This window comes from Salvelinus sp. IW2-2015, unplaced genomic scaffold (genome assembly GCF_002910315.2).
Source record: "Salvelinus sp. IW2-2015 unplaced genomic scaffold, ASM291031v2 Un_scaffold3636, whole genome shotgun sequence".
Lineage (NCBI taxonomy): Eukaryota > Metazoa > Chordata > Actinopteri > Salmoniformes > Salmonidae > Salvelinus > Salvelinus sp. IW2-2015.
In genome coordinates this window covers 49,434-61,206 of record NW_019944913.1, presented here as the reverse complement: position 1 = coordinate 61,206, position 11,773 = coordinate 49,434, and the positions used below count along the sequence as shown (strand labels likewise).

Below are 11,773 nucleotides of genomic sequence, written 5' to 3'. Positions count from 1 at the left end.
CTGCAAAAGCAAGATCAAGGCACGACCAGATTAACCCAACAAACCTGACTAAAGAGATTCGAGGCCACACAGGATCTACGTAGCCCACGTCGATACCCCGACCAGACCTCTCCTGCGACAGCCCTCAAAAACACCGCACTGGGCGCACGACCAGGTCTACAACCACCTTGACTAACAGGAGACTGAGACCAGAGTTTCAACAACCCTCGATCTCAAAGATAAACCACTAACAGGAGCAAGCTACATCACACTGACTAAAGCAGACAGTTACACGACAGCTACAACAAAAACCCTGCAACTAAAGAGAACAGATCAGCTACAGACCAGCTAACAACAACGCTGGACTAAATAGAGGGACCATCAACAACCTGACTGAGGAGAGACCACCTTACGTTCCGATACAGAAACAACCCTGACTAAGAGAGGGCCCCAGTTTACACGACCAGCTACAACACCGACTAAAGAGGAAAGACCAGTACAACCGACCCTGACGTAAAGACGAGACCACCTTCGACCAGCTACCACAACTTGACTGAAGAGCGAGATCAGCTACAGACCAGCTACAACAACCTGACTAAAGAGAGAGACCAGCTAGTTCAGTTATGATCTGTATTAGTGAACAACTTCTTCTTTATTGTTATTGATGATAGCAACGTCTCAAATAACTCTGCAGAGAGAGACCAGCTTGAGATCAGCTACAACAACCTGACTAAAGAAAGACCAGCTAGAGACCAGTTACAATACCCTGACTAAAGAAAGATGAGTTACAGACCAGTTATAACAACCTGACTACAGAGAGAGACCAGCTACAGACCAGTTACAACAATCTGACTGAAGAAAGACCAGCTAGAGACCAGTTACAAAACCCTGACTAAAGAAAGATTAGATACAGACCAGTTATAACAACCTGACTACAGAGAGAGACCAGCTACAGACCAGTTACAACAATCTGACTAGAGAGAGACCAGCTACAGACCAGTTACAAAAATCTGAGTAGAGAGAGACCAGCTACAGAGGGACAGAGATGGTACTACATCTTCACCAAGGCCAAAACCTGGACAGCAGACAGGACTGTATCAAGAGAGTAAAAGACCTGGGGCCTCATTTTTCAATACTACATTAGAACTGAATTTAGAATGTTGGTAAGAATAGAAAAAGTTAGATTTATCAAAACAATCCTACCAGCATCATAAGCACACCAATAGGAGATAACCTTAAATAAATACCAAATTGTTCTCAGCCTCAGTGCTCTTCTACAAACTTGTCTAGTTGGATATTGAAATGCCTCTAATTAACCATATATGGTCAAAATAGACCCTTTAAAGCCCGTGGGAATATACAACGCCGTACCGTGATATAGGCTACAAAGGCACATCCAAAAGAAGCTTAAAATGATAATAATCCAGACTGTAATACAGGTGCTAGTGTCAGATATTGAGTACAACCAACAGGTTTTATTTGTCTCACTCAGTTGTGGTTTGACCAGTAAAAATAAAAACATAACCACAAAGAGAGGACCGTCAGGACAATTCAAGTTGCTTTAGCAATGGCACATTTACTTGAAATGAGTAGTCAACGCTCACCAATAAGGCATCCATCCTCAACAGCTCCTTCCTTTAGGTGTAGACGCCAACATTGCTGTTCTACAGAATGAACGAGTCATGGTTCCAACGGGCCACTTTGAAACCACATTCAGCAGCGTTGTTTTGTTGTCATGTAACTTATCACCTGCACATTAGGAGTGGAAGCCTTTTCTGTTTTTGGTTTTCTGGTTTTGGCATGGGGATGGGGATGTGGGTGCCGTCTATTGATCCATTTGTAATTGGAAATCCATTGATGGCAAAGAAACCCCTCTTGATTTCAACCTTTTGCACGATGACTTATGGAAATTGTATCTTACAATTTTGTTTGCTGATGACTAAATCCAAAACAATGGCTCATAAAGGGATGTCAGATGCCAAATCGCCAAGCTCCTGCTGAAAAGTGCCGGTTGCCAAAAACCTGAGGCTGGATGGCACTTGATGTGCAACGGAATGGCATATTTTTGCCTTTCTTAGGTAGGTCTTAAATCCTCGAAAAGATCCAATACGATTGGTTTTGGGAAATTATATCTGATGAGCCAATCTGTACTTTCTGTAAAAAAGTCTCTAAAAATGAGCTCTGCTAAATGCAGTGTGTGACAAACCTTCTAACAGAGCAACATCAGGCATCTCTAATTCCATTTCCATTATCTCAGTCTTTTGGTATTTCTACAATGGTTTCACTTTAACACGTGTCTCTAATTGAACATATTACCCTACACTATATTGATTATTATCGTAACAAATGCACTGATGTGGTGAAATTATATTTAGTCGGTCAAGATCTGTTGCATTAATTCACAATGGAAGTAGAACTCCATTATTACTCACACAATTTCAACATTTATTTTCCCCATCCTTGACAAGCAGTTCCCTTATTCCACCACTTGGCACTCACTGTTCCTACAAATGGTTATGTCTGTGTATAAATTCAAGCAAACATTCATATAAATCTCAGACTTTGCGTGGAAATGACGCTACGCATGGTTTACTAACAGATTTGTGTTTGTCTGCGGTTGATGAGGCTTCTGGTGATGATTAACAGAGAACAGGAACAGGTGTCAGAGACAGAGAGCTGGATCGGGTTCTGGACTAACATTCCTTGGTCAGTAGTGTATTTTATTTTACACATACAGACCATTTGCTAGTTAACTACATCTTTCTCAACAACATACATTTCTCTTCAACCTTAACAAGAGAGCCTGGATTGGCCTGACTGACATAGATGAAGAGGAGACCTGGAAATGGGGACACACACACATTACATGGTTTGTATTTGGATATGAAAATGTTTCCTACTTATTTCCTGATTGTAACTTTGGAGTCCCAGTAGTTACTGTAGTTTCACACATCATCAGATACAACATGGAGTCAGTACAACAGACTCATTGTTCAATGTGTTCAAATCAACAATGAAAAACAAGTGCCGTGAGACCCCAACCCACCCCCCCCCCCCCAGAATATTAGACAACATGAGGTCAGTACGTTAGACACAACATGAGGTCAGGACATTAGACACAACATGAGGTCAGTATAGTAGACACAACATGAGGTCAGGACATTAGACACAACATGAGGTCAGTACAGTAGACACAACATGAGTCAGGACATTAGACACAACATGAGTCAGGACATTAGACACAACATGAGGTCAGACATTAAACACAACATGAGGTCAGTACATTAGACACAACATAGTCAGTACATTAAACAAACATGAGTCAGTACATTAGACACAACATGAGGTCAGTACAAGTAACACAACATGAGGTCAGGACATTAGACACAACATGATCATACAGTAGACAACAACATGAGGTCAGTACATTAGACACAACATGAGTCAGTACATTAGACACAACATGAGGTCAGTACATTAAACAACATGATCAACATTAACACATCATAATCAGACATTAGACACAACATGAGGTCAGACATTAGACACAACATGAGTCAGTACATTAGACACAAAATGAGTCATACATAGACACAACATGAGGTCAGTACATTAGACACACATGAGAGTCAGGACATTAGACACAACATGAGGTCAGTACAGTAGACACAACATGAGTCAGACATTAGACACAAACGAGACAGTACAGAGACACACATGAGGTCAGTACATTAGACACAACATGACCATACATTATAACACAACATGAGTCAGACAGAACACAACATGAGGTCAGTACATAGACAACAACATGAGTTAACAGTTTCTCCTGATAAGTAAATCCTCTTGCTTCAGGAATCAGCTATAAAGTTAAACTGGTGCAGAAATGTCCCAACCTCAACCACCATGTTACACTTTTATTGTCTTCCTCTTTCTACATTTCCATTTTATTCTGGAGGATGACATCATAAACAGTTAGTCACAGACTCAGAGCAGAGACAGAAACAGACACAGGGTCAATGATAGTACCAGAACCCGAGTACAGACAGAAAACACAGTACTTATTGAGATGTCTGAGGCCATTATGCTGAGCCAGATATGAACAAGAAGGTCAAGTTTAACAGAGATGAGATGAAGGAGAGGATTGTGGATATCTACGTCAGTGCAGACACCCTGAGAGACGTGAGACCAGCACCAAGAGAGAAGAGACAGCAGGACACTGCTCCTAATAATGGACCAAGAGACCAGCACTCAGGTAAAACACCACACACACACACACACAACACACACACACCACACACACACACACACACACACACACACACAACACACACACACACACACACACACACCACACACACACACACACACACACACACACACACACACACACACTCAACTAAAAGTAGATACCGTAGTACTACAGATTTATTTGTCCCAATCCTGGATGATACAGTAAAACACATTACCAAAGATCTTTAATCATTTGTGATTCAGTACATTTTCAGTGGTGGAAGAGACTCTCTGGAATTGCAGCAGCGTGTCTGGGGCTGCTGTGTGTTCTCCTACTGGCTGGGATCATAGGCCAGTCTTTCCAATGTAAGTCTACAGTATATCTATACTAAACAGCAATATAAATGCAACATGCAAACATTTCTAAGATTTCACTGAGTTACAGTTCATGTCAGTCAATGGAAATAAATAAATTAGGCCCTAATCTATGGATGTCACATGACTGGCAGAGGTTCAGCCATGGGTGGGCCTTGGAGGGCATAGGTCCACCCACTTGGCAGCCAGATTCCAACCACTGGGGAACCAGGCTCAGCCAATCAGAATGAGTTTTTCCCCACAAAAGGGCTTTATAACAGACAGAAATACTCCTCAGCACCCTCCCTCAGACGATCCAACAGGTGAAGAAGCCAGATGTGTAGGTCATGGGCTGGCGTGGTGACACATGGTCTGCGGTTGTTAGGCCAGTTGGACGTACTGCCAAATTCTCTAAAACAACATTGGAGTCAGCTTATGTTAGAGAAATGAACATTAATTTATCTGACAACGGCTCTGGTGGACATTCCTGCAGTTAGCATGCCAGATGCACGTTCCCTCAAAACTTGAGACATCTGTGGCAAAACTACACATTTTAAAGTGGCCTTTTATTGTCACCAGCAGAAGGTGCACCTGTGTAATGATCATGCTGTTTAATCAGCTTCTTGATATGCCACACCTGTCAGATGGATGGATTATCTTGGCAAAGGATACATGCTGAATAACAGGGATGTAAACACATTTGAGAGAAATATGCTTTTTGTGTGTATGAAACATTTCTGGGATATTTTAATTCATCTCATGAAACATGGGACCAACACTTTACATGTTACATTTACATTTTTGTTCACAGTTTAAATAGTTCTTATAATTCAGATTTAGTAGTTCTGATGTGATCAATTTTAGTAAGCAACGTCTTCTTTATTGTTGTTGCAGACAGCAACGTCTCAAAGAACTCATCTGCAGAGAGAGACCAGCTACAGACCAGTTACAACACCCTGACTAAAGAGCGAGACCAGCTACAGACCAGCTACAACAACCTGACTAAAGAGGGAGACCAGCTACAGACCAGTTATAACAACCTGACTAAAGAGAGAGACCAGCTACAGACCAGTTATAACAACGTGACCAAAGAGAGAGACCAGCTACAGACCAGTTATAACAACGTGACTAAAGAAAGAGACCAGCTACAGACTGAGAGAGATGTTCTTAGCAGCAAGCTTTCCAATCTCAGTGAGTAAACTACTTATCATTAACATCACAGACCTGATCATGAGTCTGTGTTCTTCATTAAGAGTACAGGGTGATAAGTTGAAGGAAATTAATGTTAATCGTCTTGTAGAACAAACCTGTCCTGAAGGCTGGCAGAAGTTTGAATCCAGTTGGTACTTCCTCTCTACTGAGAAGAAAACCTGGGAGAAGAGCAGACAGGACTGTCTGGAGAGAGGAGCAGACCTGGTGATCATAAACAGTGATAAGGAACAGGTGAGAGAGAGAGAGAGAGAGAGAGACACACACGGTTAGATATTATGAAACATATGAATATATATTTATCTTTCTCAACAACAGACATTTCTCGTCAACCTCAAGAAGAGATTCTGGATTGGTCTGACTGACTCTGTTAATGAGGGGACCTGGAAATGGGTGGACGGCACCCTACTGACCACAAGGTGAGAGATGATAACTAATCTATCAATAAGGCTCCATTCAACCTTTTTCTATGCAGGTTACTGATATTGATGATACCAGTCAAGACAACTAACTATGAAACATTTCTGTATATTATTTAGGATTATGATGTTGTAACTGTGATGTCTGACTGTTTTTAACCCTGTAGGTACTGATGTTAACCATGATATCTGACTGTTTTTAACCCTGTAGGTACTGGTATTAACCATGATATCTAACTGTTTTTAACCCTGTAGGTACTGGTATTAACCATGATATCTGACTGTTTTTAACCCTGTATGTACTGCTTTAACCATGATATTCTGACTGTTTTCAACCCTGTAATGTACTGTATTAACCATGATATCCTGACTGTTTTTAAACCCTGTAGCGGTACTGGTATTAATCATGATATCTGGACTGTTTTTAACCTGTAAGTACTGGTATTAACCATGATATATCTGCTGGTTTTTTCCCTGTAGGTACTGGTATTAACTATGGATATCTGACTTTTTTAACCCTGTATCGTTTACTGGTTTAACCATGATATCTGACTGTTTTTTAACCCTGTAGGTACTGGTATTAACCATGATATCTGACTGTTTTAACCCTGTAGTACTGATTAACCATGATATCTGACTGTTTTTAACCCTGTACGGTACTGGTATTAACCTATGATATCTGACTGTTTTTTAAACCCCTGTAGGTACTGGTATTAACCTATGATATTCTGAATGTTTTAACCCTGTAGGTACTGGTATTAACCATGATATCTGACTGTTTTTAACCCTGTACGGTACTGTATAACCATGACTGTCTGACTGTTTTTAACTGTAGGTACTGGTTTTAAACCATGATATCTGACTGTTTTAACCCTGTAGGTACTGGTATTAACCATGATATCTAACTGTGTTAACCCTGTAGGTACTAGGTTTATTAACTCATGATATCTGACTGTTTTAACCCTGTAGGTACTGGTATTAACCTATGATATCTGACTGTTTTTTTAACCCTGTAGATACTGCTATTAACCATGATATCTGACTGTTGTTAACCTGTAGGGTACTGGTATTAACCATGATATCTGACTGTTTTTAACCCTGTAGGTACTGGTATTAACCATGATATCTGACTGTTTTAACCCTGTAGTACTGGTATTAACCATGATATCTGACTGTTGTTAACCCTGTAGGACTGGTATTAACATGATATCTGACTGTTTTTAACCCTGTAGGTACTGGTATTAACCATGATATCTGACTCTTTTTAACCCTTGTAGGTACTGGTATTAACCATGATATCTGACTGTTTTAACCCTGTTAGGTACTGTATTAACCTATGATATCTGACTGTTTTTAACCCTGTAGGTACTGGTATTAACCATGATATCTGACTGTTTTTAACCCTGTAGGTACTGGTATTAACCATGATATCTGACTGTTTTAACCCTGTAGTACTGGTATTAACCATGATATCTGACTGTTTTTAACCTGTAGGCTACTGTATTGAATCATGATAATCGACTGTTTTTAAACCCTGTAGTACTGGCTTTAACCATGATATCTGACTGTTTTTAACCCTGTAGGGTACTGGTATTAACTATGATCATCTAACTTTTTACCCTGTATGACTGGCTTTAACATGATAATCTGGACTGTTTTTAACCCTGTAGGTACTGTATTACCCATGATATCTGACTGTTTTTAACCCTGTATGTACTGCTATTACCAATGATTCTGACTTGATTTATTAAACCCTAAGGTACTGTATTAACCCATGATATCTGACTGTTTTTACCCTAAGTACTGGTATACCCACAGCCTGATAATGGTGGTGGCAAACCAGAAAAATGGTGAGGAGAGACTTGTGTGAGATACGTAATGATCAGGGTTCTTGGAGGCATGGAATGACTTGTCGTATGTGACAGCAAACTCAACTGGATTTGTGAGAAAGTGGTTTTAACATCACCATGCCACACATATACTGACAACATCTCTTCTTCTCTCTCTCAAATTCAAGCTGCTTTATTTTCATGAAAAACATTGTGCTCATTTGCCAAAGCAACAATGTATACAATCTATACATTTGTAATACAATTATAAACAATGACAAATAATAATATAGAATGGCAGTAAATAATAATACAAAATGAAATATGAAATTAGTAAAATAAAATTGGTAACAGTCAATAGTCGAATGTAATGTAAATAAATAAATAAAAAATTTAAGAAAATGAAACTATAACTAACTTATAACTAAATACGGTCATCTTCACCATACATCGGTTACTACAACTACTCATCATCATACACTACTACCACCACCACCATCCACTAAACTGCTATCATTACCATTACACCCATACCACTACTATTTGGAATGATAAACAAACAATAATAATATGTAATAAACAATAACGAGTAATAAGAATAACATTTCATAATAAGTAAGTTACTGCTTACTATGCAGATGTTATTATTCAGTGTCCCTCAGGTCGGTATGGCAGGCAAATACATATTTGGCTGCAAGAGGAGCCATTGCTCCTGTCGCCCATTGAGTATTTTTAGTTTTTCCTTCTGGGTTAATAAGTTAAAATTTGGAATAAATATGTAGGTCATTTCCTGCTGAATAATGAATCTCTCTGGTGAGGAATATTTCTCACAGTAAAGGAGAAAGTGCATCCTCTGTTTCTACCTCCCCTTGTCAGGCAGTGACCACATACACGCTCCTCTTTGGGTAGCCATGTCTTTTTATGTCTGCCGTTTCTATTGCCAATCGGTGGTCACTCCGCCTTACCTTGGTAAGATCTGTCTCTGTTTCGTACTCTGACAGAGTAGAGATAATCAGCCAATTCATATTCTCTGTTTAGGTCAGATAGCAATTTTAGTCGGCTTTGGGATTTTGTTTCGTTTTTCCAATATTCGTAAATATGAGTCTTTGATGGTTCATGATTTTGTTTATTGGAATTCTTTCTCTTTGAAGCAGTCCTGGCTGTCAGCTTGGTTGGTTAGGTCCAACACCAGCTGACTGAGAGGGCTCGTTTCTGGCTCAGCTCTTGGTTTGAAGTGCTTTAACATTGAGACTTTGAATTTGGACTTGAATTTAGATGTAGTCAAAATTTTTTTATGATATTTCTGTATTTTCATTATTACTGGAAAGCGGCCAAATCTGCCCTACATTATTGGTTGTGTGTATTTCTCTGGACTTGTAGGAGTTTTCCGACAGAATTTCTGCATGATAGGGCTTCGAATTGGATGTTTGTCCCACATTTAGAAGTCCAGGTTTAATTGAGTGGCACCCCAAACCTCACCATTCCGAAAAGAGCTATTGGGAGGATTAACGACTGTCAAATATTTTGCGTGTCCAAAAGTTCTAATTGGGATGTTGATTTGAATAATAATTTTTATGTAACAATGCTCTGCGGGCTTTACATTTATGCATTCACTGCCATATTAAGTCATGGGTTGTCGCCAGCCTTCATCGTGTTCTCTCTGTCTTCTCCCTTCCTCGTTTGCGACTCGATGCCTCTCAGCTCGGTCTCTCGTCTCTCTGTGTGTCGTCTAGAAACTCCACCTCTTCCCACTCGGTCTCTCTGTCTCTTCTCTATCTTTCTCTCTTCATTCCCTCATACTCTCTCCATTGTTGCGTCTCTCGTCCTCTCTGTCTTCGTCTCTCCTGCCTCCTTCTGATCCAAGTCTCTGATCTCTTGCTGCTCTGGTCTCTCTTCTCTCTTCTCTCTCTCTCTCTCTCTCTCTCTCTCTCTCTCCTCTCTCTCTCTCTCTCTCTCTCTCTCTCTCTCTCTCTCCTCTCTCTTCTCTCTCTCTCTCTCTCTCTCTCTCTCTCTCTCTCTGCTCTCCTCTCTCTCTCTCTCTCTCCTTCTCTTCTCTCTCTTCTTCTCTCTCTCTCTCTCTCTCTCTCAAACCCACACACATGCCTGTTCTTATTTTAGTTTGTCATTAGCATATTAATAAAAGTCCAACTTATTTCCTGATTGCTGCTTCTTGTGTCTCAGTAGTTATGTTTCACACATTATCAGACACAACATTAAGTTAGCACAGTAGACTCAACAGAATACATTTAACAATTAAAATGTATAATTTTGCTGTTATAATACCACACACACACACACTCGTTTACATGTTTGTATGAGCATATTAATACAATTCCTACTTATTTCCTGATTGTAGCTTCCTGTCTACCAATAGGCTAGTTATGTTCCACAAAACATGGTGGAAGTGCGATGATGCGAATCCGAGGTATTGGCGCTAAGTACAAACCTTTGTCTGCTGCATACAAGCCAAGTCAATTTAAAAACAACTCTATTTACTCTCTTGAGGATTATTCTGCTAGCTCTGTTTAGAAACTCAAGGTGGAGTCGGTCGCCAGTAGTGTTTGCTCTGAAATGAAGCCTAGCCCGGATGAAATGCCTGCAGCGGCAGGTATAGTAGAGACTTCCAGCCTTGGCCCTGATCATCCCAGAGATGATTTTGGATGGGTAGGAGTGAGATTTTGGGAAAAAGTGGATCCCTGCTCTTTGGCCGACCCATATGCTGTGTCAAGCTGGGCTTGGAACAAACTGGGAACTGTTACATATGTCACATGTTCGAGAAGTGTAATTGTTTAGATTGTGTGCATCCAGAGGCAGAGGGTGCTCCACATCACACATCTCAGGGCTCGACCTGTGGTGTGCTTTGCTCTGCGGAGCAGGGTGCCTCTCAAAGGAGTGATCAGTGGGGAGGCGTTGAGTGTAGACCTGAAAAACAATATTTCTGGTGTTTTTTACATCCTCGGTTGGTGAGAAGTAGACCCGGTGACTGAGACTGAGAATACCCAGAATGTCTTGTTGAGCTTTAATGGAGAGTTCTTACCTGTCAGGTTTAGGTTATGTCAGCTATTTTGGGGTTTTGCAGAAGGTTTCCTATGCTGAGGCATTGAGGAAAGTAGATGAAAGCCCAAGGGTGAGTGATTCGACTGGGAGCCCCCCCCTGAGTAGGACTGAAGACAGAGATCCAGAGAGGATACGTTTTAGATTTCTTGCATTTATTGTCATGGTCATTAATTGTACTGCACTGATGGAGCGGAAATCCCAGAAGATACTGTGTGGTAGCGGCAGCAGTGTGAGAGATTTTAGTGCAGAAGATCTACAGGGGATTTTGAGAGAAGGCGTTCCATCCTCCCAGGTCGACGGCCTGATGTAGCATATGATAGGGCCAAAGTAGAGGGATGGTGTGGTGGGTGTGTTGGTGAAAGTGCAGTATACAGGTGTAGGATCTGATAGGGCCAAGTGGTGGGATGGGGTGGTGGGTGTGTTGGTGAAAGTGCAGTATACAGGTTTAGGATCTGATAGGGCCAAGTGGTGGGATGGGGTGGTGGGTGTGTTGGTGAAAGTGCAGTATACAGGTGTAGGATCTGATAGGGCCAAGTAGTGGGATGGGGTGGTGGGTGTGTTGGGGATAGTGGTGTATACAGGTGTAGGATGTTAATTTGATCCCCCTGTTGCACAATAACTTTCTGCAATGCATTTAGCATGTAGTTTAGTATTGGTAGTCTAGTATTGGCATGTATTTTCAAATACAAATAT

General features: G+C 40.8%; 1 protein-coding gene across 1 annotated transcript in view; it reads left to right on the top strand.

Moving 5' to 3' along the window:
• Positions 1–4,077: 4,077 nt before the first annotated feature.
• LOC112076227 (C-type lectin domain family 4 member M-like) overlaps positions 4,078–11,773 on the top strand; it is a 46,140-nt gene continuing 38,444 nt past the window's right edge. The window contains exons 1-5 of the mRNA XM_070441226.1: positions 4,078–4,226; positions 4,454–4,578; positions 5,461–5,757; positions 5,867–6,009; positions 6,094–6,194. Of these exons, the coding sequence (XP_070297327.1) occupies positions 4,078–4,226; positions 4,454–4,578; positions 5,461–5,757; positions 5,867–6,009; positions 6,094–6,194 (815 nt within the window). The remainder of the gene's footprint in view (positions 4,227–4,453; positions 4,579–5,460; positions 5,758–5,866; positions 6,010–6,093; positions 6,195–11,773) is intronic.